The sequence below is a fragment of the Kwoniella bestiolae genome, chromosome 2 (assembly GCF_000512585.2).
Source record: "Kwoniella bestiolae CBS 10118 chromosome 2, complete sequence".
NCBI classification, from domain to species: Eukaryota; Fungi; Basidiomycota; class Tremellomycetes; order Tremellales; family Cryptococcaceae; genus Kwoniella; species Kwoniella bestiolae.
In genome coordinates, this window is record NC_089242.1 from 1,725,562 (window position 1) to 1,753,375 (window position 27,814).

At 47.5% G+C, this 27,814-nt stretch overlaps 12 protein-coding genes across 12 annotated transcripts; 7 read left to right on the forward strand and 5 right to left on the reverse strand.

Moving 5' to 3' along the window:
- Nucleotides 1–407: 407 nt before the first annotated feature.
- I302_103791 (uncharacterized protein) lies at nt 408–5,174 on the forward strand (the record flags this gene model as incomplete). Its single annotated transcript, XM_065869741.1, has 8 exons — nt 408–423; nt 528–583; nt 732–936; nt 1,005–1,266; nt 1,344–2,362; nt 2,421–4,764; nt 4,856–5,003; nt 5,076–5,174. 8 exons carry the CDS (start codon nt 408–410, stop codon nt 5,172–5,174), a joined length of 4,149 nt encoding a protein of 1,382 aa, XP_065725813.1.
- Nucleotides 5,175–5,994: 820 nt separating this feature from the next.
- On the forward strand, nt 5,995–6,771 carry I302_103792 (uncharacterized protein; the record flags this gene model as incomplete). The annotated part of the gene is made up of 3 exons (XM_019189160.1): nt 5,995–6,291; nt 6,377–6,541; nt 6,619–6,771. 3 exons carry the CDS (start codon nt 5,995–5,997, stop codon nt 6,769–6,771), a joined length of 615 nt encoding a protein of 204 aa, XP_019048722.1.
- A 739-nt stretch (nt 6,772–7,510) lies between these two features.
- I302_103793 (uncharacterized protein) lies at nt 7,511–7,839 on the reverse strand (the record flags this gene model as incomplete). Its single annotated transcript, XM_065869742.1, has 2 exons — nt 7,511–7,709; nt 7,799–7,839. The coding sequence occupies 2 exons, from the start codon at nt 7,837–7,839 to the stop codon at nt 7,511–7,513; spliced, it is 240 nt and encodes a 79-aa protein (XP_065725814.1).
- Nucleotides 7,840–8,860: 1,021 nt separating this feature from the next.
- On the forward strand, nt 8,861–9,788 carry I302_103794 (uncharacterized protein; the record flags this gene model as incomplete). The annotated part of the gene is made up of 3 exons (XM_019189161.1): nt 8,861–9,247; nt 9,327–9,497; nt 9,573–9,788. 3 exons carry the CDS (start codon nt 8,861–8,863, stop codon nt 9,786–9,788), a joined length of 774 nt encoding a protein of 257 aa, XP_019048723.1.
- Nucleotides 9,789–10,434: 646 nt separating this feature from the next.
- I302_103795 (uncharacterized protein) lies at nt 10,435–11,585 on the forward strand (the record flags this gene model as incomplete). Its single annotated transcript, XM_019189162.1, has 6 exons — nt 10,435–10,639; nt 10,696–10,749; nt 10,822–10,872; nt 10,943–11,100; nt 11,179–11,367; nt 11,448–11,585. The coding sequence occupies 6 exons, from the start codon at nt 10,435–10,437 to the stop codon at nt 11,583–11,585; spliced, it is 795 nt and encodes a 264-aa protein (XP_019048724.1).
- An 848-nt stretch (nt 11,586–12,433) lies between these two features.
- On the forward strand, nt 12,434–13,600 carry I302_103796 (uncharacterized protein; the record flags this gene model as incomplete). Its single annotated transcript, XM_019189163.1, has 1 exon — nt 12,434–13,600. The coding sequence occupies one exon, from the start codon at nt 12,434–12,436 to the stop codon at nt 13,598–13,600; it is 1,167 nt and encodes a 388-aa protein (XP_019048725.1).
- Nucleotides 13,601–13,771: 171 nt separating this feature from the next.
- I302_103797 (uncharacterized protein) lies at nt 13,772–14,475 on the reverse strand (the record flags this gene model as incomplete). The annotated part of the gene is made up of 2 exons (XM_019189164.1): nt 13,772–14,081; nt 14,183–14,475. 2 exons carry the CDS (start codon nt 14,473–14,475, stop codon nt 13,772–13,774), a joined length of 603 nt encoding a protein of 200 aa, XP_019048726.1.
- Nucleotides 14,476–14,998: 523 nt separating this feature from the next.
- Nucleotides 14,999–16,079, reverse strand: I302_103798 (uncharacterized protein; the record flags this gene model as incomplete). The annotated part of the gene is made up of 2 exons (XM_019189165.1): nt 14,999–15,469; nt 15,573–16,079. 2 exons carry the CDS (start codon nt 16,077–16,079, stop codon nt 14,999–15,001), a joined length of 978 nt encoding a protein of 325 aa, XP_019048727.1.
- A 973-nt stretch (nt 16,080–17,052) lies between these two features.
- Nucleotides 17,053–17,492, forward strand: I302_103799 (uncharacterized protein; the record flags this gene model as incomplete). The annotated part of the gene is made up of 2 exons (XM_019189166.1): nt 17,053–17,310; nt 17,397–17,492. 2 exons carry the CDS (start codon nt 17,053–17,055, stop codon nt 17,490–17,492), a joined length of 354 nt encoding a protein of 117 aa, XP_019048728.1.
- Nucleotides 17,493–17,819: 327 nt separating this feature from the next.
- I302_103800 (uncharacterized protein) lies at nt 17,820–20,016 on the reverse strand (the record flags this gene model as incomplete). The annotated part of the gene is made up of 6 exons (XM_065869743.1): nt 17,820–18,369; nt 18,467–18,701; nt 18,807–19,055; nt 19,130–19,191; nt 19,274–19,642; nt 19,763–20,016. The coding sequence occupies 6 exons, from the start codon at nt 20,014–20,016 to the stop codon at nt 17,820–17,822; spliced, it is 1,719 nt and encodes a 572-aa protein (XP_065725815.1).
- Nucleotides 20,017–20,963: 947 nt separating this feature from the next.
- Nucleotides 20,964–23,317, reverse strand: I302_103801 (uncharacterized protein; the record flags this gene model as incomplete). Its single annotated transcript, XM_065869744.1, has 7 exons — nt 20,964–21,116; nt 21,179–21,466; nt 21,526–22,592; nt 22,653–22,940; nt 22,999–23,035; nt 23,095–23,182; nt 23,250–23,317. 7 exons carry the CDS (start codon nt 23,315–23,317, stop codon nt 20,964–20,966), a joined length of 1,989 nt encoding a protein of 662 aa, XP_065725816.1.
- Nucleotides 23,318–23,745: 428 nt separating this feature from the next.
- On the forward strand, nt 23,746–26,166 carry I302_103802 (uncharacterized protein; the record flags this gene model as incomplete). The annotated part of the gene is made up of 11 exons (XM_019189169.1): nt 23,746–24,063; nt 24,122–24,293; nt 24,364–24,441; nt 24,503–24,548; nt 24,616–24,769; nt 24,848–24,968; nt 25,058–25,143; nt 25,227–25,341; nt 25,456–25,603; nt 25,708–25,789; nt 25,870–26,166. 11 exons carry the CDS (start codon nt 23,746–23,748, stop codon nt 26,164–26,166), a joined length of 1,617 nt encoding a protein of 538 aa, XP_019048731.1.
- Between the last annotated feature and the right edge of the window lie 1,648 nt (nt 26,167–27,814).

Sequence of the window (27,814 nt, forward strand, 5' to 3'; positions counted from 1 at the left end):
TTTCGCTGCTGTCAAACAGAGTTACTCGTTACTCGTCATGTGGAGGTTGATCATAATATTGTGTGTAAATGAGTGACCCGGATAAGAGATGGCTCGGGCCGGTAATACTACTAGGTACTGCACTTTGTATGATGATGGCGCAACATGAGCAGAGGGATGACGTTGAACCACTCACTCTGGCTTAGAACACAGCTCACATCCCACATACCATATCCTATCTTGCATCTTGCATCCTACGTATATAGCATATCACCATCCCCTATAGCACCTATATCTCTCACTCTCGACAATCACACATATTCAAAGCCGAAAAGTCAGAAACCGAATAAATAGACAGCAGGTCATAGATCATCCAGTGATTGCTGCGGTTCGGATCTATCGCAAAGATATAGACTTGGATAGACAAAATGGCAGCTTCGTATTGTAAGTTGATGCTCTTCCTCGTTCTCTCACCCCGAAACCGTCCACTTGCAGTGCGACGGGAATACAGCAGGCGCAGAATGACACTGACAGTCATTTGGCTGTAGCTCCACAGGAGAAGCAGTATTATGATCAGTTGTTCGCTATAATTGATAAGGATAATGTGAGTGGATTTAGGTCTACGCCCTTTTCGCTTTAATAGCGCCTGTGGTCTCTCAATACGTGGTCATTCAAAACACCCTACTTCCTAAATCATAGATTGCGCTTTCTGTCATGAACTCGAGCTCACCTTCCTAACGTGCGACTTTTAGACCGGAATTCTTCCAGGTCAAGATGCCTACCCTTTTCTTACCTCCTCCAACCTCCCCACTACCTCTCTAGGTGAAGTTTGGGCATTGGCAGACCCAGAGAACAATGGGTTCCTGACGAAAGAAGGGTGGTACAAAGCTGCAAGAGCTATTGGATGGTTACAGAAAGGAGGAGTCAGTGCTGTCGATGACAGCTTGGTCAACAAATGTACGTAACTTCTCTTCATCAATCGGCTTGCAGAGAAGCGTTTCTAATTCCCAATTGCATCCTGACAGCCGGACCATTACCCACATTTGATAAAGGTCCACCACCACCTGCGATCCAATCTCAACTCACAGGACAGAGAGCCTTACCTCCCCTTTCAGCACATAATACCGGATCGGGTCCAGGTCTTCCTACCTTGACGCCCGCGGACAGAGCCAAGTTCACTCGTCTCTTCGCCAATGCTGGTCCAAGTAACGGTTTGGTCTCTGGTGATAAGGCGAGGGACATGTTCTTGAAAAGTGGTTTAAGCTATGATAAACTCGGTCAGATCTGGTCAGTTGTTGACCAATGAATCTCGGGAATTGCCAACTCACGGAGATGACCAAGCTTATATGTTAAATCGGATATAGGAATCTCGCTGATACCCAAGAACGAGGATCACTCGATCTCACCGATTTCGTGATCGGAATGTTCCTCATTCAGAGTTGTATGGCAATTTCCAGCTTAAACCTTCCACCGACTCTTCCAAACGGGCTATACGAGACAGCTTCGGGCGGTAGAGCTCCACCACCTAAAGCGCCTGCCAGTCCCATATCAAGACAGCATACTGGCGGTGCTGTGCCCAGCCCTGTCAGACCTCAATACACAGGTGGAATGGGAGGTGGGATCTTACAACCTCAAAGAACAGGTCAAAGCGCTACTGGGGTGTCGACACCACCTCGGTCAGGTGCAGCCCCAAAGACATTCGCTAGTCCACCTACCTCGTCCAGCTTCTCGACTATCCCTTCTACGTCTTCGTTTGGCGGACCACAAAGACAGATGTCAGGTTTTGCACCTTCCCAACAGCAGCCTTGGGACGTTACCACACAAGCTAAAGCAACTTCAGATCAATTCTTCTCACAACTTGATACCCAGAACAAAGGTGTTATAGAAGGGGATGTCGCTGTGCCATTCATGTTGCAAAGTCAACTGGACGAAAACACCCTTGCCGCTATTTGGGATCTTGCCGATATCAGAAAGGAAGGGAAACTCACTCGAGATGAATTTGCAGTAGCAATGCACCTCATCAACGCCAAGCTTGCCGGTCAAGATGTTCCTTCATCACTACCAAACAGTCTAGTCCCTCCTTCCTTACGTGATACTTACGGAAATGGTGCTCAAGAGGTATTATCAAGTCAAGGCCCCAGTAGCGCGACTAAAGATCTGTTTGATGTGTTCGGCGACGACGAACCTGCACCCACACCCAAAGCTACCAGTCCTCAACCACAACAGCAAGCTCAAGCTCAGCCTTTCTCAGCTTCCGCCTTTCTACCTCAACCTCCTCCGCCACCTGCCAGAAGGATGACCGCTCAAAGCACTGGCCAAAAGACTTTGTCACCTGCTCATACGGGTCAGCAAGCTTCAGGTGGATTTGGTATGGCTCCTTTTGGTGAGTTCGGACATGACATCAAACAGACCAAATGCTGATATGAAGATATTGATCATAGCCCCTGCTGCTCGAGGTGGTGATCTACTCGGAGACGACTCCGCTGAAGACAAGCCTTCGACAGTGCCAGATCATTCTGCAGAATTCGGTAACAAGCAAAACCAACTTGCCAATACCACCAAGAACCTATCTGAGCTAGAAAAGACCCACGCCGAATTAGATAACACAGCCAAATCATCTGCCGAGCAGTTGGAAGAGCTCGAGTCGAAGTTATCTTCCGCTCGAACTCGATACGAAACTGAAACTAAAGCTGTAGCTGATCTACGAATCAAGGTTGGTGAGCAGAAAGAACGATCTAAAAAACTGGAAAGCGAAGTCATCTCTGCCGAATCCGACTTATCAGCCATGAGATCCGAGAAAGATGAACTTGAACAAGCTCTATTGAGGGATAAGGAGGAGATTAGAGGATTACAGAAGATGATGAAGGAAGTGGAAGAGGAGAAGACGGGGATGAAGTTGGTTTTGGAGAAACTGCGAAAAGAAGCTAGGCAACAAAAGGGAATGTTGAGTATTGCAAAGAAACAACTTTCGACCGCTGAAGGAGGTAGAGATAATGTTCAACAGGATATCAAAGCTACAGAAAGGGAGATCGAAGATGATAAAGCTGAAATCGAAAGAGGTTCTCAGCATACTAGTCCAGCTCCTGAACCCGCTGCTCTATTTTCACCTTCAATCGCCTCTGGTGTACCTCTTCCAGTCACACCTAAAGCGCTCAGTCCAGCTCCTACTGGCACTTCCATAAGATCCAACAATCCATTCGAGAGACTTGCAGGCGCTCGTTCAGCTCCATCACCGCCCCAGCCCCCTGCCTCAACTGCGTCGCCACCACTCCAACAAGAAGAACCCACTTCCCCTAACTTCGGAACTGCTGCTCTTGCCGGTGTCACTGCTGCAGTCGGCGCAGCGGCTGGTGTAGCTGTTGCTGGCGCAGAAACCCTCTACGATGCTGCTAAAGAAGCTGTCTCCGGTGAATCCCCCGAGGCCACGACAGATACCAAAGAGAAGGAAGTTGATCCCTTTGGTGCACCTTCGACCTTTGATGAACAGAAGACACCTGTACCTGGAAACGCTCAAGGGGAAGAAGCCGATCCATTTGGCGCACCCTCCGGTAAGGACTCGACTGATCCTTTCGGAGCACCCTCTACCCCTGAACCCGCGGATCAAGCTGGGTTCGATGATTTCAACTCCGGCTTCGGCGATTCGTTTGCTGCTGCTCCTACTTCTGAAGAAAGCAAGCCAGTGGAACAAGCTGTTGAGGGTCTGACCGCACCATCCGCTTCAAAGGATTTCGACAGTGCTTTTGCCGACTTCGATGAACCCAACCTCGCTAACGAGTCTACTCCATCGGACAATCAGGGGCTCGAAGAAGGCATCCCCAGTGGAATACCCAAATCAGCTATCCCTTCTGAGCTGACTGCTCGACCGGAAGCCGAACGGACATTCTCCACTCAAGCTATCGCTCCTGAAAGTATACCTGGTACACCTGCTACCGAGGTGCCTTCGAGTGGGATTGGAAGCTCACCTGCATCGGTCAAAGCTCCTTTACCACCTAGTGGATTAGCCCAGGAGGTCAGAGCCGATGACGCTGAATCAAGTGATGACGAGGAAGAGGGACCAGAAGATTTGGAAGGTCCCAGGAAGGGTTATGGGTCCAAGGGCAAGGAGGATGAGTTTGATGATTTCGAGCCTCAACAGAAACAGAAGGATAACGTTGAACAGTCTTCCGAACCGACATTGGCTCCTCCCATCTTATCTGTTGAGGAACCCACTCCCACGAAAGTCCGCAGACACGCACCTCCCCCACCTTCCCAGAAGTCGACTCCTATTCCCGCTCTTCCGACCGATGCAGGAGCAGATGAATTTGATCCTTTCGGTGCGCCGGTAACTTCAGCCACCACAGCTGGTTCGAACAAGGCACCTCAAACAGCATCTTTCGATGAAGACGAATTCGATTTCTCCGACTTACCTCCCGCTCAAGTCGATCGGTCAGCTAGTTCTACCGCTACCGCCGGAGCGACCAATAACCCATCCTTTGACGATGACTTTGCCAACTTCGATGACGAATTTGAGAACGTCCCTCCTCCTTCTAATTTGAATACAAACAACGGTAATGCCGGATCTGAGATTTCAAATTCCAATGGATCTGGATCGAACGCTAGTACTTCCAAGAGCTACGAGATGGTTAGTCCCCAACAACCGCAGGGTCAGAGATTTGATGAATGGGGATATGGTAGTCATCCCTCTGCCGGACAAGGTCAGGGCGAACACCAACACCAACAACAGCAGCAGCAGAACAAGGGGTTGAGCTTTGATGACGCCTTCGGAGGAGACTTTGAGCCTTCAGGGTGAGTTTGTGTTTTAATGTCTTTAGACCACCATCCCTACGTGGTTGTTCACCGCCAACGTGGGCTGATGATGCGATATTTACTTTTGCAGATCAAGCTCTGTCCCGCACGATGATGCCTTTGCACCTCCCCCTGGACCGCCGCCTGCTCAGCAACAGGACCCAAAACTGCAGCCTCCCCCTATGCCTGAGAGAAGACCCAGTACCGCCCAGCCGGATGATATAGAGGATGTGAAGAAGGTGAGTCCTGTCGTTTTCTCTCACTTGCTTCATGATATCGAAACTGACATTTGTCACTTATCGTACGCTCAGCTCTGCGCCATGGGGTTCTCAAGAGGGTTGGTGGTCGAAGCGCTAGCTGCGAACGGATATGACTTCCAAAGAGCCTTGAACGTTTTATTATCGGCGTAATGGTCGAAGAGTTAAGGGACTACTTTGTGCTGATAAGGAAGGGGATTGGAATAATAGTGTTGGCTCATGCAAATATGTAGGATAAAACGTTGGAAGATATATACAATAATAGTAGAATGAGATGATGGATATGCACCAAACTTTCTGATTGATGCAAGGCTATGAGGATCATATGCGATCGCTAGACGATCCTGATGTAAACTCTAACCCACATCTCAACTTCAATCACCAGAACGATACTGTGTCCTGGGGGGTGCAGTATGAAGCTTAAACAGGTATAAGATGGACGTGTTTGATGAGTGTCCTTTGGAGACGAAGGGTCGGATTGTAGTCGTACTGCTCGTGGCAAAACTGACCAGTGTCGGTGCTACATCGTTACACTCGCTTGTGGTGGGATATCCCGTCTTTCCCAAATATACAAGGGGAGGAATCGACCCTTATCATTGCAAAGTCTGCATAGCTGCAAAGAGGGCCGGTTTCGATGGGGCTCATTATGTCGATGTTTCAAAGGTATCTGTGGTGCCACCTTTGTTTGTTTTCCCCGTATCGATAATTCGTTAATCCCTATACGATCTAGGAGATTATGAATAGATGACAAAGGATTGCAGGGGTGATCCCCTCTTTTGCGGAATGATGAGAGGCAGATTGACTTAACAAATGAGCTCCCCTCGTATATGAGATAGATGCATAGATAAATTTATAAAGATTGAAGCAATCTTCCAAGGTCTTCACAGTACATCATCTGTCGATATATATTCCGACACTACTGTACTATTTCTCAATTTATCAATCTGATTCCTTGTTTTCGATCATACAAACCATGTTCTCCACCCGCTCAATCATAGCGTTGGTAGCTGTGCTACCTGCACTCGGTGCTTTGGCGGTTCCCGAAGCGACCGTGGCCCCAAAGGAGAAGAGACAATCGGACAATGAACCTAGCTCGACCATATCTGAAGCAGCGGAAGCGACAGGTTTATCCACCAGTGCATCAGCATCCTCGTCCCGTAATGCCTTTGCAGGGATAATCGCCTCTTACGCGGGGGACATTGCGAGAGAACAGGCTCAAGGTGAATATGGTGATTTGGTGGTTCAGATGGGACCATTTACATGTGCTTTTGTGAGTGTTGTGTCTCCATCCTCCCTCCACTGATTATGGTTCAGGAGGAATCTGGCTGATTGTTGGAGTACTGTACTTCATTTAGAACGGTAGCCCCAAGAAATGTAACAAGGATCAACCCAACAACTACATCTCACTGATCAACCCCAACCCCAATGACACAGTGTGGAAACATTCATGGAAATTCTTTTCCTACCTCAATGCCAATTCCTCCGATTGGCCCGACGATCAGCCAGTTACCTCGATCACCGTAAGTTGTGGCTTCTCCGTTAGAAGATATACTCTGATGTGCGCACACGTGCTGATGCTCTGCTCTGGTGCATGCAGTGCGATCTCACTCTCTCACCAGGTAAAAAAGGCGATAACGCTACTATTCAGATTGGTAATTCGGCACCATATGTGAAAGAGGTTGATCCCAAGGAGATGCTCAAGATGGAATGTTTTGGTAGTAGAGATGATTGGGTGGTCGATCAGGCTTGAAGCTTGATGATACGGTCAGATGAAGCGATAACCATCTGAGGTGGTTAAAGAGTACATCTGACTTCTGTAAAGTAGTGTGTCATGAGGAGTTGATTCTACTGTATTTATCTTCACAATGTAATCCAGATTGGCAGCGAAGAATGCGAAGGCTCAGCGCAGCACTGACAGCAATACGTTGGATAATTGAACAGAAAATGACCCCAGTTTATTCATGTCATTGAGGACCGGCTTTCTGTACACCCTTGCCCACAGTTAAATGGATGCCCGTAAGAGGCTGGACATAAGGTCTGTCTCAGACTTCTGCATCCATGAAACGAGACATATCAAACCTCATTACCGAGCTTTCTACTGCTTTCAAGATCGATTTAATGCAGGTCACCGCTCTCGACCGTTCACTTTCCAAACACCCTGTGTGTCTAGATGATAGCTATAATCTGCAGTATTTTATTGGATTCTTCAATAATCGACAGGGAGTATGATAGGAGGCCAGATCGGACTTCAAGCGCATGAAAGGACACGATCAGCAGAGGTTTCACAATGCTGATACCCCTTTGGATCAACCAGGATAATGCGTTGAGTGAAAAAGCCTTGGCCTCAGGTTTTAAACATTATATTCAGAGACATGCTCCCGAAGTGTGAAGGATAAACGTTCGATCCTTACACTATTCTGTCTATGATCCAGTTACTCTGTCGGATTATTTCATTTGCGCTGTTTCTTCTCAGAATCACTAATTTGCAGCTACCCGACATTCGACTTGTCGACCATGAAGTATCTTGAAGTCATCTCACTTCTCCCGATTCTGTCCGTGATGATTCCAGGCGTTTCCGCCAGTCCCATCGGTAACCAGGTGGGCGAGAATGAATACAGGGGTGCAACGGGTGCACTATTCTTAGACATGGCAATGTCCACCTGTTTAAAAACCGAAGTAAGTGCACATCTGTCTGCCATCGGCAATCAGCAAATTTGCATTCTTGAGACACATGAATGCGGCGGGGACTGATGTTGTATTCGCTGCCTGCCACCCACAGCCCGGGGGATCGCTCGAGGGCTGTACAGATTGGAGGCATCTCGAAGGTCGCTATACTGTGTGGAACGGAGATACCTCGCCATCGACTGCCACTTGGACTTTCACAGCATTCGCAAATCATACTATTGATGGAGCTCACGACTTACCTGATAATAACCCGCTTACCACGATCCACGTAAGCTAGAACACCAGCACCCGACACTGTCGATAAGTATCGTCATGTCAACGAGCTGATGATTTCCATAGTGCGACATTACCACTTGCCCAGCACAACGAACAGAGAATTCGACAATCGTAATCAGCAACTTCGCGCCTTTTGTTCGCGAGATTGATCCTCACGGGTTGACGAAACTTGAATGTGCTGGAGCCAAGGAAGGAGACGTGGTCAAAGATGACACGTCCAGTCAACACGAGCATTGTTCCGTGTAGTGACATTCAACATATCAGCGCCAGTCAATACACAGTTTTATGCTGCATTACTGATCTACCATAAGGTATCGGCGGGTTTTCAATTGGACCTACATATGTACAGTACATAGTAGATCCTGCTGCTACCATGCAATGATTACTATTCACTCCGGCTGACACTTGCTCATTGCCTTACCTTCGTATGAATAACAAAATTACACCAATTGTCGACTAGCCCTTTGATTGCTGTTTGCCGATCATGCTTCACAGTCGAAACCTGGAAATTTGAAATTTGAAATCTGTTAATCTGAATTAACCTCATCAGAGCACCTTTCATCAGTAGCCCCCTGCTTCGAAATTCGATTAGCCATCAAAGGGATGACCCTTAATTGCAGAACAAATGAAAGGTATGGATTGTCTTGAGTTACCCCTTGTACAATCTAAATCTGGGCTCAAAGCACGGCTATGTTCAAAGCAGCCTAGTCTGCGATACAACACCTGCAGAACGCGTATAAGGAGCGGCAAGATAGCCCGTGGCCATGCTCATCAAATTGGCTGACATATTACAGCCCAACCTCAGGTCCACTGTCCCTTCGTCTTGAAAATGGTCATTTCTTAGTCGACGTTGAACGACTTCATACTCTGCTTCAAACATGACTCCGTTGATCCACCTACTTGCACTATTCTTGCCTCTTTCCACTCTAGCTCTTCCGGCATTATCAACAGCCACTCCCAGCTACCGTACTATTCTCAAAAGAGAGGACGATAAAGTGACTACCACCATGACTACCACCATCACCACTGACAATCCTCCTTCAACAACTTCGCTTGATAAATCGACCGCAAAGGCAGAAGATAACCTGTTCGGTAAGGTAGCTTCTCTTGCTGCTGAACGAGCTAGCTCGAGTGCGAATGGCGCAAATGGAGATGGTACGAAGTTAAGCACAGCCCAATACTCCGCTGAGACTCCAACCTCCAAAGAGAACAAGGATGTGCGTAGTACTTTGACGGTGCAGATTGATCCTTACACTTGTGCCTCCGTGAGTCCACCTACAACTGTCTGTCGAGGAATATCAACCTTTTTGACGCCTCATATCCTCAACTTACATGACAAACCAGGATGGAGATGAAGCGTACTGTAACGAAGCTAGCCCAGAGAAGAGGTTACCTATACATACGGTGTACTCGGATAACGCAACGACGACCAGTTCATGGGTGTTTTCCGCTTATGAGAAGGGAGATGCCAATACTGGCTATTGGAAAGACTCCGACCCCGTCAAGGTTGTAAACGTGAGTTTGGCGAAGATGGTAAAAGTAATAGACTATAGGGGAGGGTGCTGATCATTTGTGACAATCTCGCTCCAGTGTGAGATCCAGATCATCCCTGGAGGAGAATCGGACGGAGGCACTGTGCAGGTACATACTCAGAAACCATTCGTCAAGGAGGTAGACCCGAAAAACCTTTTGAGGCTCAAATGCGATGGTGAGGAGGGTGATGTCGAGAAAGACGAAGGTGAAAAAGAAAGGAAGATGATGGCGAAAAGGAGGAAGAGAATGATGATTGATCGAATCGGGCAATAAATACCGTTGTTCGGCCAAAGATCTGGATTTGTATCAAATGTATGTAGATGGATTTCTCTTGGGTAATCTGGGTCTGCTAAACCAAGACCAGTAGTGCAGTGAGACACCACACCGTGCTATGAGCGTTCTCTGATGTTCCATGTGAAGACTCACAAAGGAGTAGTAGATTTGGTACATGCATCAGCACCTCGGTTACAAAGGATGCGCAAGCTGGGACATATGAACGAGTGGTTTTGGATGTCTGTTTTAGTACGATGTCCAAGTCGAGATCGTTGAGCTATCAGAACTCATAAGCTGTTAATAACATTTTGATTAATCATAACAAATCACTACCCCACCTAAATCCTATATACACCCCTTCTACAATAAAAGTAAAAATTGGAAAACTTACAAAAACACAAGTAACATTAACAACACAACAAGCCCTATCACCGAACCCGTCCAAAACCCATTTCAAAAGCATTTATGTAAAGGATAACCTGAAATTTTTAAAAAATCAACCCCAAAAGTAGCCAATCTCAAGCCAAAGATAAGCACCTCATCAAGCACCACAGCTCATTCTCTCCCCCCTTATATAATAACGTTAAGTAAACTTTCGAAATTGAGTAGTGGGTTAAGGATTGTACACCGCATTGATACATCGAGAATGAGGATACCACATTTGAAATACCTGGTGGTCGCTCACTACCTCGTTCAAGTCAGAAGTTCTGCCTTCGATGATTTCTCAATCCCAGCAATCAGACCTCCAAATACCCCAGACGCAAAAATCGACAGCACTTCAGCGGCCTGTCTCTCAACTGCCACAGCCGATTCCCCCAGCGCAAATGCCACCCCACCTGTATTAACGACAGGTCAGCTCCATTAATGTATGATGTTGACTGAATAGCTGATTTGTGTATGCATGTAGTGGAGACCATTTCTGCCCAAGCAGCCGTTGTTGTATTGACCACAACTACGCTCTGTAAGTCTGGGTAGCTTCAGGAGATATGTGGCACTTGCACTGACATGCTGTTTCCTTCTAAATGCAATCCAGCAACCAAGGTCGTCAATGCTTACTCTTCTGATATCACATCCACAGTGATATGTACGTGTGACAGTCCATCTTCCTGGACTGATGGTAGACAGAAACAGACTTACGATCATTTGCTGTCCAGCTACGATTGTCTTACCTGCTCCTACCACGAGCTCGAGCACAAGTACAAGTACAAGTTCCAAATCACACACTACCACTTCTTCTCAGTCGTCACCATCAAAGGTAGAGGACTTTTTCGGGGTATTGACGTATGAACTGGGTCAATACGTTATCATGTATGTGAGTAATACCACCATTACCTCTGTTTCAGTTTGTATATTCGAATCAAGTATTGATGATACCCTACACCACAATCAGGATGTGACCGCCAACGACACGCTTTATAAAAGCACTTCGAACGACGCCAAAACTCCAACCAAGTTCCCGGTCGAGCTGATAACCAACAAACCTAATGTATCACAACGCAGATTCGAGATTTACAAAGCCATTGACGATGGCTCCTGGGGACCTGAAGTAAAGGGTAGTACTTGCACAAGGAAAATAGTGGTGAGCAATCTCACCTGCACATATGGTACTGTAAACCGGTTCCATCGCACTCAAGGTAGGCTGACGATCTGCTCAAACAGTGCGAAATTGAGTTCCAGCCTGATCCAGGAAACCAGAAAAATCGACCTGCTTTCGCAGTATGGGATGGTGAGCCGTGGTTTAAGAATATCGATCCGGAAAATACATGTCATGGGGAATGCAAGTTCGAAGACTGTTAGGACAATGGGGATTGATCAGAGAAGTGGTACTGGAAGATGCATATCTTGTACTGGTGATGCTTTCGAATATGTCAAAATCAGTCAACCATCGCTGTTACCTGCTTGCCTGAGCATCTGCGTGTTACGCCGTGGCGGTTCAATCTTGACTGATCGAATGATAATCACCGTCAAGCACTTACAAGCTCGCCCTTCTCCTTGCAACCCTCCCGACGATATTGATCGAATACTCACACGGGCAACTACACTTCACACAATACGACCTCCATTTCTGCGCAGATCTGCGCAATTGTGTGATCCAACATCCCATGGCAGCTCGAAGTTGCTTTGACCATATCGGATAGTCTCAAAGGATGGGCCCAATGAGCGTCATAGCCTCCTTTTGCTTAAGGGCTATCGCAACCCGCACAAGCGAGCTTACCAATAACCCCCAAACGAATGAAAGGAACTTATAAATAGCTCACAAGTCTGCATAATGAATGAAAGGACGATCGCGATCGGCTTTCAAGGAGATGCATCAATCAATTGATCAACTACGGATTGAGGGGTAGGGCCAATCATATTTGTAGCTCCTTTACCACTGTTTTGCGCATAGACCGAGCTTGGACGTAGACATCTGTCAATCTGATACTATATAAACCTCGCTCTTGGTCTGGAACGGGCTGGCAATTCTCTCTCATCAATCAAGATAGATATCAACGGTTCAGCGAACTTGACCATCTCTCTTTTAGATTGATTCACAGTACATACTTTGTGGCTTGTTGTTCCCAGTCTCATATATAGCCTTTCGTTTCCTCCTTGTATTCACATTACGTTCAGTCTTTCTCTCTTACCTGTCTCAACCAACCAAGATGCGGTCAACCTCTTTCAAAGCTTTGTTCACCCTCCTACTTCCCTTGGCAGGATTACCTCTCGCCTTCGCTCGACCAATCAACGAGAATGGCTTGATCGCCCGAAACACCCCCGAAACCACCTCCGAGGCCGTAGAGACCAGTGCGCCAACAACCACCGACAGTGCCCAGCCTACTACCACTTCAGCATCCGAGGCTCCAACCTCTTCTTCGGCCGTTTCGTCGGACTGCTCTTCCTCGACCGCTAGTGCGCCTACCGAAGGTACCACCTCCGAAGCTTCCATTTCTACCGGTACTGCTTCCTCCGAAGTTCCCTCTTCCGCTGAGAGTGCTCCCTCTACAACCCCTTCTTCAGCCTCATCCGACACACCTCCTATCACTCTTACCAACACCCTCGAGGAGACCGCCACCGAGACCGCCTACCCATCCACCACTGATACTGCGTCCTCCGCCCCTCCGGACAGTATCACCTCTGCTCCTGTAGGATCCTCAGCCACTTCCGCTGAAGGCCCAGCTCCTACCTCTACAGCGGGTGAGGAGGAATGTGAGGAGGAAGAGCCAGAGGAAGAGGAAGATTGCGAAGAAGAAGAAGGAGACGATAGCTCACCTACCGGTACTACCTCCAATGCTTCTCAACCTACCCAATCCGAGGAGGGATGCGTAGATGAGAATGGGGTATCATGCCCCTGTTCTCAAGTATGGGCTACCATGACATCCACCCCCCCTGGGAGCACCTACCAAGCTGGAGGGCCCACCTTGACCGACACCGCGGCTCCTAATCCGACTGGCCCACCCTCGGGAGTACCACCTCACAGCCAAGGAGGAGAAGATTGCGAGGAAGGCGCCTCGAGTGTATACTCGTCTTTCGAAGATAGTTTGACTGCCCATCCCACGGGAAGTGGAAGTGCCATCATCAACACCTTATCGCAAACGGCATCAGCCACAGCTACTTCTGCTCCCGGCGAAACTTCCGAAGCATCTATTCCCACCAATACCGAGTCATCGGCCCTCTCTTCCTCCGCCATCGAACCGACTTCAGCTCCCACCGATACTTATGCCTCTTCGGCTTCGTCGACTGACACTGCTTCCGCTCCCGTCACGACCGAGAATGGAAGGGAAGCAGACAAGCCCCCCGACAATCTCCCATTTCCCGAGGATAGTGATTAGGCAGACGTATCAGCAGATAGTGAAAGGTAGACGGCGTATCTCCGGTCAGTGACCATATTATACTGTACTTCCCCTCCTCCTGTCGGATATCTTTTGTATCATATATATATGCTGTATACCATTTCATGTATACCAACTGGACATTCTCCTTCTCCACCACATCATCTAGTTTCACAGTATAGTCTTCGCGGCCTCACAGTAATCGCATATATCGCTACTATCCTTTGCCAATTTCCTCCATCTGACTATTCCATGTGTGTCTATGGCGAACCCACCCGAGTTCTGCCACCTGTACGACCCCTGGCCCGTAGACCTCAGATCTATATTATCCTTCTCCTTGAGTTGTTTCAAATTATCCATCACAGAGGAATTGATCATGCCCATCCAACCCAGTTGGCCTATCCCCCATTTCGCGTATAGTTCTCTCTTGGGATCGGGGATGAGAGTGTACCGGGTGGGATCGGGAAATAGCTTAGCACCACTAAAAGAATCCATATTAGTAAGCCTGTGCTATATTATTGCCAGCGGTGTCCGCCAGAATGAGCGAGCGGTTGATACCAGATACGAATCATATTGACTTACCCTATCTGATCGAACCAATCTTCCACCTGCCCCAACTCAGCATGCTGAACAATGATGACCCTCAGCTGCTCATTCTTCTTCAATTCCTCCGACAGAAGGTTGATCTCCTTCTCCGCGAAGGGACATCCGCAATGCCTCACAAAAGCTACTAACGAAGGTTTCCCATCTTCCAGGTTAACATCGGGTAAAGATGGTGCTCTGGAGGTTAGTTCTGGTAGAGAAGCTGGCGTGGGCGATGATTGAGGGATGATAGACTGTATTGCTGGGAGGTACGATCTCAGATAGTCGGTCATGGTTGGCAATATGATGAGGATATTATCTATACTGTATCTTGAACTAGAACGAGATGAAGTTGGATCATAGAACGAACATTGCTCTTTGAACGCCTTAACAATCTTGACGTCTCCACACCTACGGTTAATACGAGTGGGGGTCAGTCACCCATGAGGTGAAATGCCGTAACAAGAGGACAATCCGGCAATTGCACATCCATCCAAAACTTATAGTACGTCATGTCAATTTCAGATAGCTACCCTTCATCTTCGATAGGCTGTAACGCCTGACTTGGCTGTATCCAACGGCTCTCAATAGGCTTTCAACCAGCATTCAGACCGACGATCACAATAACACATATTTAACTGTGTACATAGCAACTCTACTACTGTATATACAACCCCATGCAATCTATTCTACAACATACTCGTACACTCTAAATCGAAATGATAATGGTAGTTGAAATTTCTGCTTTGATGATGATTGCGTTTATTGTGTTCTTCTAATCCACTCTCAGATGTAACACTCCCTACCCACCATTGACTAATCACCCATAATCACATCTCCCCCCAGATCTTCCCCCCAAGATGCAGTTCCATCTCCACTGCTCTTGACCGCCTCTTCACCCTCCCTTCCATCCTGTAATCCTCTTTCCACTTCCGTCGCTTGCTGCTTTCTCAATCTCTCGACCAGTTCGTGTCTGTCCACCGCACTTAGGCCTGATCCCCTGGTTCTTTGCTCCTTCGATACATCCCTTCTTGAAGACTGGTCCTGAGGTTTCTTATGACCGAAGGCTTCCCCCTTTCGCTGTTGGACATCTGAATTGCTCCCTTCAAATCCTGCATTCTTACTCGGATCAATACCGTCCAGATGATCCACGTTGGGTAAGTGTAAGGATAGATCCAAGTCGAACATGTTCAAGACTTGATGACGTAAATTCGTTCGGATCAGAGCTGACGGATGTCCGACGCGAGTTTGAAATTGATCTCTTAAATCGCTTTCAGGTATACCGTGCTGTTTAATAGTGAGGAAATTGTGATAATATCAGAGAGGATTTAGACGTCAGCGTTGAGTCACACAGCTCCTATCACAGAGGAAGAGATGCATGTCAACTCACCTGCTTTAAAAAATCCTCCAGATTGTAGGTCTCAGCCGCATGATCCATAACATTCTCCAGGAGCTGTCGGCTCATCTCCCTCGTCAAATTCAGTCTACTCTTAGGCTTCTTCGGTGAAACTTTGCTTGGTAGTTGGGTTCTCATCTCTCTCCTCGGTGGATATTGATCTTCCTGTAGGGCGGTACCAGTCTTTTGGGTGAGGTAGTCGTCAGGTGGGATGATCGAGTCCAACTTAAACTTCTTTCGGGGAGAGGCATCTCTAGCTGCGGTGGATATAGGGTTGGACTTCTCTCCGGGGGTCAGGATCAGATCTTCATTCTCGTCCGATTCAGGCTCTTCTGAGTTCGATGCTGGAGTCAAGGAAAGTGCTGAGCTAGATTTATGGGACGGTGTTTGGGTATGATGGGTGAACTTGGGACGTTTGTTCCTGGGATGAGCCGAGAGGGTGCGACGGATGGATGAAGACGGGGCAGAGATAGGTTGGTGAGTTGCTCGACGCTTCGTCATTGTGATTGAAGGGCGAGAATTGGAAATGGAAGAGGAACCGACCCAACAAAGGAAGTAGGGGAAGCGAATAGAACAACTGAGTTGAAGGTGGATGCGATCGACAAATCCGAAGAAACTAGTTCTTCATCCTGTTGTCTACCTCTAATGTGAGACTGGGCTAGGTTGGTGCTCGGCGATGGGGGAAGAGAGGTGATTATGGCAGATAGATGAATGAAAGGAAGATGGTTGAGAGAGAATGAGAATGAGAATGAGAATGAGAATGATCGAGTTTATCTTTACGGGATTTTCTTCCTTTTTCCTTTTTCCCCCTTTGTGGGGTTTTCCCTAGATAACAGATAAAAACACCATTCTAGTCACGTGACATAGGGTGTCCCACCATACGTGCATACTCTACACACCCAGGTCAAGCAACTAAAAGTTGGATTGGTATCGCATGATAATAACATGAATCTGAACTTGTAAATATATATCTGATGAGATCATATGAGGAGATAAGAACAATGCCTTAATCTCGGTGAGAGGTCCACTGCTCGACTCTGATCGATTCAAGTCAAGTCACACCTACTTCCTTTGAAAACGATGAGGGGTAATACCGGAAATGGTAGAAATAATGATATGATCTCATTTTGCTTGGATACCATCAAATTCGCCTTACACTGACAGATTTGAGGCAATACATCGCATTATGGGACCAAAGAAGAGTTGCGGAGGGAGAAGAATAGGACTCACTTCATTCTTTCTTTGTCTCTTGCACTCGTCCATCCTTTTTTTCCTGTATTCTTCAAAAACCCCAAATCTTGACCTCATAATCTCCAGTCGTACAGGATTCTTCCAGTCAAGCTATACCATCAGCTCAAGTGAGTGTGCCCCTCACCAACAGTCAATATCAGCTCACAGTACACTACCACAATCGTCTACTGTATCATCATAATTACGATCTCAAGCTGATCATTTTCTAGTAGCTCTCTCCAAGATGCCAGTCAAAAGAGAACTCAACATCGAATACTACAACTCCGACCAAGAAGATGATATCAAACCTGATCTCTCAGACTCTCATACACCCAAGAAGTCCCGATCCAAACCCAACACAAACCGATCACCCAAGAAGGACAAATCCAAAACCAATCCCTCTGATGTCGGTTCTGATGGACTTAGCGCGAAGGCCAGATTCGCTGTGATGATCGTCGAAAGGGGTATTGAGGCGTTGAAGAAGGATGAAGTTGAAGCTGCTGTAAGTTGGATCTGTGCAGGGATGAACAATATGAGTGGAGAAGATGATGAGCTGACGTGATGTTTCACTTTCCACTTCCACGGTAGACCGGTTTAACCGCTGTTCAACAAAGAGATCTGGTTAGGAAGGATGGGAAAGGGGTTTTGAGGAAGGCTTTGATGGCTATTGCTGAGAAGATGTAGTGGGTAGCGAAGGAAGATACGATACAGGGAACGAAGCGATATAGTTGGAGATGTATATAGATCGATTTCTATATGAATTATGGTTTGGGATTTCAAATGTTGATCAGCCGATAGTAGATAGCAGATCAGGTGCTGAGAAGGCGTGATTCGATTGAACTGACTTAATGAGAGGATATCAATTGCATCAGGCATATCAGGGTGTGATGACAGCACAGCAAGGAAGTTATGGTAAGACTATGGCTACATGGTGTATATCAGATTTTAGGGTTGGCTATACAGGGTATATATCGTACGTGTAAGCTTCTCACCCTACTTCACTCGTCGTGGTTAACCTTTAACACACGAAGCCAAAGCCTGCATGTGACTTCCACCCGCAGGCCCATTCTCATCTTGGTTCATTGACCAGACCATCATTCCTCCCACTTTTGATTTCCATTCCTCGCACACAGACTTGTTATCGTCGGCGGTTGTCCAAGTCCAGAAGAGCTTTTGGGCTTCGTCGTACCACGCATGAGCCTTCTCCGCTTCAAAGGCAGTCTGCGAGTCATCGGGTTTCTTCTCCCATGAATTCGTTCTCAGTTCAGTCATGGTCTTGGAAAGTTCGTCGCCTTGCCATTTGTCCAATTCGACGTTGTACCTCAACCATCCGGATTTCCCATTATCGTCGCCACCCGTCTCGAACACCTGGACTCCACCCATGTCGCAGCCGATGGGATTGGCGGCGGTACATCCCGGTGTCTCTGTCAGGTTGAAGTATTTCGCCGTGTTGAGGAACCCAATGTTCACTTTGTTCATGGCGATCCCAACTCCCTGGTAGAACTCCAGCGTCTCAGAAACGACCTTCCCTCCGGATTGGTGTCCTGTCTTGGTATCGTACCTGCGATTGCAAGTTGCAAAATCAATTGAACGTTCCCCATCCCTTACTTCCGCGTCGGAAAGGGCTACAGGAAGGGAAGTGACGGTCTGAAACTTACCTGTTGACGAAATCATACGTCATGACATTCCACATATCGACCACATCGTTTAACTCGCTGAAAGTCTCAGAGGTCATCGCGTCAACGTCCTTGCCACCGGTCTTCGGATCAGTCTGTGTGGATCTTGATCCGATGGCCACACTGAGGATACCATTGGGTTTCACTTCTTGGATCGCAGCCTTGAGCTGCTTGCACATCGAGATGAAGGCTGGTTGTTGTGCCGCAGTGGGGAACTCTGCGATGGTGAGGGAAGAGAAGCCCACAATTAGCAGTACAACACAGATCTTCAATCACTTCGCCCGACATTACGTTGTGAATCGTGATGTTGATCTCAACTCACCCCAATCAAGGTCCAGTCCATCAAGGTTCAAAGTAGTCATGGCGTTCTTTGCGTTTGTGACCAACGTAGTAATCGCCGCTTCACCACCATCCGCGGCCGTCTTGATAGGGCCGTCTAACCCCCAGCCACCCAGTGCAGCCATGACTTTGACATCGGATTTCATTCCCCGCAGAGTACCCGCAGTGGAAGGGTCGAAGTTGCCATTTTTGGAATCCGCAAATGTCGTCCAGGTGCTGAGATCGATGAAAGCTGAAAGACCGTTTGACAATTCATCAGCTCTCGACCTGCCCATATGTAATGCAACGACTCGACTCAAGACGCACATAGGACCACATGGGTGATTCCATCCAATTGAGAAGCCTCGACCCCACCCAGGTTGGAGTGACTATCACAGTTCTATACATCAGCACGTACCCAACTCCCACACCCGGAGGAGGGGAGGTTGAGACGACGAAAGCTAAACTTACTTTTCCCAGTACCCAACAAACTTGGTTCCGCCTGACCCAGAGCTCGAAGACGAAGTGGAGGTAGTAGTATTACCAGCTTTTGTTGAAGCGGAGGAGGCGACAGTGGAAGAAGCGGCAGTAATAGATCCACCAGCGGACGACTGGCCGGAACCTCCAGCTAAAGCAGAAGACAGTGCACTGGCACTTGTCCTGAAAGGCACCGATGCAGGGGGTTGGGATTGCGAGGATCCTGCCAGAGTTACGCTACCTGTAGGAAGGGGAGGTATGAAGGATGCTCCACCCCCTGCAGAGCTGACTGGAGGAACAGACCCTCCAGCAGAGGTAGCGACGACAGCAGCTTGTGAAAGGGCGCCTGAAGCTGCTCTGTAGCTGAACATTGGAGAAGGTCAGTGAACAGCCCCGTTCCCGATGGTGTCAAAGAGTCATTGATAAAGTTTTCGAAGACGGAGGAACGAGAAGGGGAATGGAACGGAAAGGCTTCAGACTCACTTGTCAGGCCAAACGCATGGACCACCCGGTGCACCATCTTTGCAAACAGTCTCTCCCTGGCATTTGAAGCTATTTCCAGAAGAGTCGGTCCAATCCTTCTCGCCAGAACAGGTGTAGCTGAACGCTGATGATCCCCCAGATCCGGATCCAGATCCAGCAGAAGGAGCAGATGAAGCTAGCGGCGCAGGAGCGCCTAGTACCCCCAAAGTTCCGAATACCCCCAAAAGGGTTGAGTAGGTTGTGGTGGATCTCATGGTAAGATCGTAAAATCGGTGTATTTGTTGTGGTCTGTTATTGATGTGTTGACTTGAAGATCAAAAGAGTGTAGTTGTAATTGTATTTGTCGTATTGATACAGAATGATTGATCAACTAGAAAGATGAAGGACCTGCTTTATCTTTGAAGTTTATTTGGAGAGATAATCGGATCGAATCGATTATCGAGCTGAATACATTTGAACATCATATCAATTAGCTGGCTATTGGCCCTGGTCAAGCTTCATTGAAGATATGAACTCACACCAAAAAAATACAAGGGGGTTTTGTCGATGGGAAAAATAGGATAACAGATAGTCACCGGCCAATGATAGAACCCATATTTATATGTAATTGAGTGGATCGTCGAAAAGAGCGATTGATTGATCATTTCTTATAATCACACAAAGGATATCCTTTCATTGCTTTCGTTTATGAGGAAAAACAAGGAGAAAGATGATAGATCGATTCAAAGGAAAATAATTAAATTGATACTGTATATCCATATCTCCCGTTGAACAATCTTACGTTACCTCAAGCTACCTCACTTGGAAATGATGATATCCTTTAATTTGCTTTTCGTACATCAAAGGTAATCCATGTACCCAGAATAAATCGTTTCGCCTCCTTTGGTTTGTTGATTGATCATAGCTATACCCCGTGATGCGCAAGGAGGGTGATTGCCTAATGGTCCGGCCCGAGGTGATCTTCCCAATGCTATTGCTTGTCTTGACCGATAAACAAGTCGATCAAGCGAGTATCAATACCACACTCGTTTCGTCTGCATCGATCAGTAACATCGAAATGTGTCAGTGAATGTATCAGTGACTATATCACAAGCTCGAAACAGAACTACGGCGTAACGCGATCTCTTGCGCGTTCGGAATTCCTCTTGTAATTGATACAAATATGCTATATAGTATAGATGACCTCCCTCCCATTTTCGAGTTATTCCTCATCATATCTCTCCCCTCTGACAGGTTCATCCTCAGCCATCATCTCCACCTCTGGCGCATGGCTCTCAGCGACAGGAGCGGTGTACCAATTTATGTTGATTCCTCCTGATAATCCGGCAATGTCCTTCGTACCCAGTGCTAAGACCTGTCATCCAATCGAAATCAGCATTATTTCTCAGCGATGGCACCACTGCATTTGAAACTCACCTTCTCAGCCATATCTCTAGCAGGGTACGTGACTCTCATCCCACCATCCACGTTCTCCGTGACACCTCCCTGTGATTCGTACCATTCCTGAACTGCTTTCCGTCCCTCATCCGATGTGATTCCTTCTCCTGAAACAGTGATCGTACGAGATCGATTGTCGAGTCGCATGGGACGAGGAGGCCCACCACGTCCTCTTCCTCTCCCTCTCGGTGTGTAACCTCGACCCCTAGATCCACCACGGGAGTAAGGTGAGAAACGGGCGGACGAGTTGATACCGAGTGTGTTTGCCTATACATATCCCCATCATCAGTATTACACACATGTCAGGAAGCTTCTACGGAACTCACTTTATCTCTCAAGGCCGATAATTGAGCACTCAGCTTCAACAATTCTGCCTGATCTTTCCCCTCGGTAGTTTCCATTCCATGTTTCGCCAGTTCCCTATCCAGCTTCTCTTTCTCTGTCAATTTAACTTCCATACTTTCCTCCTCCTTCTTTGGTGGGGGTTTATTGATCTCCTCCAATTCTTTACTTATCGCTTTCAATCTGCCCAATATCTGTACCTTCTCCTCTTTACTTGCATTCTGTGTCTTGCTGAACAAGACTTTCTGTTCTGCCATGAGAGTCTCCTTCTTCGCTCTCTTCTCCGTCAACTCCAATTCTGCCAGAGTAGCCTTTAATCTACTTTCCGGTCCGGACAACTTCACTATGACATTCCCCTGTATCTCCTGTCCTTGACCACTCTCCAGCTTCTTCATATTAGCTAACAATTCCGAACTCTTCTCAAGGGCATCTTGACCTGCTGATCCTTTTCCAGGCAAAGGCTTGTGCCATAAGACTTTGACATGCCTTGATCCGAACACCGCTTGATCGGACTTCCAAGCTTGGAACGCCTGATAGTTGTTCTCGAAACTTATAAGAGCCCTCTTGGATTTACCTTCGATAGCTACGTTGGTGACTTCCCCAAACTGTTGGAAGTAATCTCGGATAGCTTGGACCGTGAGATTAGGCTGAGGTATATCCGTTATGACCAACGTCGTTATATCACGTGTAGAAGGGGGTCGATTCACTCCCATGTATTCATTTGGAATATCTTTGTGTTGGTGATGACGCTGACCAGGCTGGCCGGGCATCTGAGGGAAAGGGAACGGGAATGGGAAGGGCATTTGTTGGGGGAATGGCTGACCAGGACCAAAAGAATGTCCATTCCCATTCTGCTGATGTCCTCCCAACCCTCCTCCTCCTCCTCTTCCTCTCCCGCGTCCTCGACCCATACCTCTACCTCCTCCACCGGGGAAACCACCCATCATCTGTGGGGGGAATTGACCGGCGAACATCATGTCGGGTGTCGGCAGTATCATATCATCGGAGTGTTCGTATGGGCAATTAGCGCCTCGCATACAGAATCCTTTTTCTATACAATGCAGCCAGTCATTAGCTCCTCTCTAACAAAGCTAAGGAGAAGCAGACTTACCGTGATAATCGAAACATCTACCTCTACGTCTTTGACCAGGTTGGAAGTTCCCCTGTGAACCCTTTGACGAGTCTCCCATCTCCACATCATTGTTGTGGACTAACGACTGTTCGGTCTGAGCAGGACGGACGGTAGATGGACCGGCTTCCGGCTCGGCGACGGCAGATACCTGTGGTCGATAGGAAGATACGATTGCTGCAGCAGTGGGAGCGATTACTGGTGCGGGGTCAGGGAGGTAAGATCTGTTGGACAGCGTTTGGAAGAGTGTGTCGACGAATGTTTTTGAGTCTATCGACAGTAAGCCACATCAGCTCACGCAGGACTAATTTGTAGGGACGAAGCTTACTGTCTTCCAGGAAATCCTCCAACTCTCTTGAGATGAACTATTGGTAAAATGAATGATCAGATCTCAATCAAGGATATCCAGTTCTATCTTACTTACGACTTTCCACTCATCCTCTGCCATAACCGCGTCATGCTTCAACAAAGCGATGATATAGTCTGACATGACGATTGGGTCTGCATCGCACCTGTTGGACGCTCGTTAGCATGGCAACGAGACGACTGAGAAGAAAGGAGGTTTGGTGATTGACGTACAATGGCTCGATGGTCGTGACGAGCCAGGCCTTGAACTCGGCTGTATCTACAGCATCATTGAAGGGCATCTTGCACCGGACTGACTCGATGGCAGTGAATGATCTCTGAGTTGTATGGGTGATGATGATATGGTATAAGTATGATATAACAATGTAGATGGATGGGGGATTATCGAAAACCAAAGTCAAGTTGAGGAGACACACCACTTGTGCCATGATTACATAAGCATTGAGAAGCAACATGGGGTACTCATATAAACCTAACCGTTTCACCAATTGATCGGTGTACTAACCTAACCTTTGACTGTGACCCCAAGGGGGTCCTTTGGTCTGATCCAGGCACAACACGCGTTATTCATGAATTTCACCAAAATGTAAGATGCGATGAGCATCATACTCGTATACATACTGCCATTCATCACCTTGATGTCTCATCAGTATCCAATCTGTATGAGTGCATGTCCACCTACTCTGCGCTGTCTTGATCGTACCGAGCGATGCCCCTCATACAGCGTCAAAACTCTCCTCTACCTAGACCTCTGACCGCCGAACCTTCTTGCTCCTCCACCACCCAAATTGAAAATATCCGAACATCCTCGCCAGCCTATCTATCCCCTTCCTCCGGTACACCTACGCCCACCACTCCAACGCACAGCAAACACAGATCTCCGGTACCGTATATCAAACTCTTACCGTTGCTTGTACAAAGATGCGCGGAAGGTCTGACCTATGCGATCGTCTTTCCCTATATCAATCAGATGATATTGGATATGGGAGTTGAGGAGAGATCGGTCGGTGTATGGTCTGCAATAGCTGTAAGGATCCCTCCTTCTTATCAAGCTGTGTTTCATTCGCTAAATCAAGTTGTGACAGGAATCGGCTATGATGGGGACCGAAGCTATCTCTGCACCATTTTATGGACCGTTAGCGGACATATATGGGAGAAGACCGGTGTTGATTGCTCTTATGTCCATGTGGGGGGTTTTCGGAGTGGCTTTTGGATTTTGCAAGACCGTTTGGAGTACCATAATCTTGAGGGGTGCTCGTGAGTGACTATCGATATCCGACATTGGTGAAATGAAAACACGGTTCTAATTTGCTTGTAACGTTTGCAGTTGGGCTACTCGCAGGCTGTGGTGTTATATCGAGAACCATGGTGGGGGAATTATGTGACAAGTCAAATCGAATACAAGGTAAGCTCGTGACTATATGAGATATGCCAACTAGAATATCATGCCGACGTCGTCCTTGCAGGTTTTGCGGTGTTCTCGCCGGCACTGACAGTGGGAATGACCTTGGCGTGGGTTGAGTCTTTTAAAATTTTTGGCAGAACCACACCAGAATTAGCTGATGTTCTCTTTATACAGGCCCGTGTTAGGTGGGTTTCTAGCCAATCCAACTGGCCGGATCTTGCCCACTTCATGGAGACTTTTTGCGGACTACCCTTATCTCCTTCCATCGCTCGTCACTGGTCTCTCCGCAGTAATAGCTGGTGTACTAGCCATTATCCTTCTGCCAGAGGTGAGTTCCGGATGACTGCTCATCCTTGAGCGTACATTTGGAGCTCATACCATTTACACCTACACTCGACTGCGGTAGACTCTTCAGCGGTCGAAAAGCAATACAGCCTCGCATCGGGATCCAGAGAAAAGTTCGAACAGCGGTCTAAAGGGATTACTGAAGTACGAACCATTTCAGAATGTCTTGTTGCTCTACGGAAGTAAGTCTTGCTTCTCGAGTATCCGTCCAATTCGCTATCAGCTAGCAGCTTCCTAAATTTGATAAAGAAGCTGAAATTTTGCGACATAGTGAACAACGCTGTGATGTTCTGCTGGGAAGCAATTTACCCATTGTTTGGATTTACAAGTAAGAACCTTGGTGGACTGGGCTTATCGGTTAGTCAAAATATCTCGCTTCATCCATTGCCGCAGATCATCGGCACAGCCGTATGAACCCTACTTACCCGCTGAATGAGCAGACTCAAGCTCTCGGATTAGTGCTCGGTTTCTCAGCGGGCTTATCAATATTCATGACTATCTTTGTCTTTCCGTTATTGCACGGCTCGTTATCTGAATCAACATGTTTGAGATTATGTACGTATAATTCCGGTTCCAGCTGTGTCTCGGAAAATCCTGGGTCCACATTGATCATCTTCAAATGTAACTCGCTTGCTTGATGACCTAAGCTGATTCAATCGTATCCGATAGGTTTAATATCGTACCCTGCAGCAATCGTGTTTTTCCCGATATTATGGGCGATGAGTTATCCCTATTCAGGAGATGATCTTCCGGTCTCAGTCTGGATCGTAATGTCTGTTCAAATGGTTTTAAGGAGAATAGGAGATTTCGCAACTACGTGAGTGAGCTCTGCTTGATCGAATCCAATGTCCGAGTCAGAAATCGGTTATCACAGAGTGCTGTTACTGAATAGTGTTTTCACTGATGGAACAACCGATGTAGTCAACTAGATACGTTAGTATTAGATTCGATACCCGGTCCGGAACACCTCGCTTCTGCCAATGCCATAACCTTCAGTGTAGCCGTGAGTGACCCTTGCTCCTAGGACTCGGCAACTTTTCGAAGCAACCCCCACTGATAATTGGTATATCCTTTATTGTATAGGCTGTAGGCCGAGCTTCCGGTCCATTCATAATCTCATGGTTCTTCTCCCTCTCCACCACGTTCGCATCACCCTTCTCGGCCGGTCGACACCTCGTGTGGATCATCTTTATACTCATCTGCATTCCTTCATTGTACTTTGCCAATAGGCTTTTGAACGATATCGACAACGAAGTGAAGATAGAAAGAGAGGGGGAGGAAGAGAGATACGAGCTGCTGAATCATAATAGGGGGCAGGAAAGGGGGAGTAGCAGTATTGAGGTGCAGGGCGAAGATGCGATGAGATATAGAGTAGTATAGGTCGGTATGAATTGGGAAGTGTTGTAGTGGATGGAATGTGATTGTATGATAATGCCACAATTGGCTTGATAGCACCGACAAGCCGCGTGTCTGGGACGTGCAAATCTCCCTCCTCACCATATCAGGTAGAGTTTAAGGAGTTTGAAACTCGGTCATCTGGATATCCCAATCATTACTGCCGACCGCCTGGTGATGGCATACGTCCGGAGAATGATTCGTTGCAATAAATCGTCTTCACCACTTCAGAACGGCCGGAGACGTTTCAGTCTGCATAACATCCTTCGCAATCCCATATCCGATAAGTTTCGGATTTCGGACACGCAACTAGCCACTCCGAATCGAACTGCGTTTTTCCACACTCAAACACTTGAAGTACGTCCGAGAGGTGAAACTGATACCCCCGTTTCGACACTGTAAAATCCGCCTGTATCGGTACGTCATCAACTCACAATGGGATTTCGGTCATTTGGATCCGAGCTTGACTGCACTCTACAAAGGAGTGATTGTAACTGAGACATGGGGTGTAACGGACCTCATGGTATGGTGATGCAGTATGAAACATCTTGTCCAAGCCAGATGTCGCTGGGTCATTGTAAAATTTATGGGCCAAAGGATGTGACGATTGACATCAGTGGCTTTTTACCCTTTCTCCCTCTTTGGACGAAAAGGGCAGTGGCAGAAAATTTCCCTCGCATGCGCGTGCAGTATGCGTCAATTACACATGCTGCGCCTCCGAGTGTCTGTCGACTATCAAGTATGTACATGCTTATCCCCATGGCGTTGGGCGTTGCGGAGTCGGGGTCGGAGTGGATTGGAGTGCACTCCGCTGGTTATAGACATGATGATGGGTGTTTCACCTTGCCTCTGGCCTTGACGCGGAGAAAGACCGGGTTGTCGGAGTGGATGTTTATTTGGTAAGTTGTGAAACATCTTCGGTCATCCCAGCCTGACTTCTCGATATACATCCGGACTGTGGTCCACTCGTGGTCAGACTGCGATGCAAGTTGTATTGTTGTCTGATACGTTGACCTGCATGTACGGTTAGCAAGACAATATGGCTTGGTCAAGGGATTGTACTGGCACTTGTGCAGATGACCGCGGTTGACCGTCGTATCTCTCCTCACCCGATCAGAGTGCGAGAATCCAGCACAGTCTGCTTCAGACGTACAACTCAGTCTCATAGGGGCACGAATCATATGAATGACAAAACAACGCCAAGAACAAAAAGGACCACGACACCATGTATGTTTTGAGATGTCTCGGACCAACACGTTCACAAGAATAATTACGAGACGAAACCAAAGAGACAAAAAATCCTCAGCAGATGGAGGGATACTCAGGTCCCGTCCCTTTGTGTCACCTCGCGCAAAGTGGGATGAGCCCGGGCATTATAAATGCGGTAACTTTAAAGACTAAGGGTAAGTACCGACACGGGACAGACAAAGGAAGGAACGGGAAGACAGAATAACGTCATTTCACCTTTACAAGCAACTTGCACGCGCGTTCGACATGATGGATGCACTGAAGAAAGAACATGAGGAATGGAGGATGAAGATTCGCTTTGAGCGATGCTGGCATGATTAGTCTACACCTCAGCCAGCTCGGCTCTTGAGTATCAGATCTCAAGGCTTGTGCAGCCTTCTTTGAT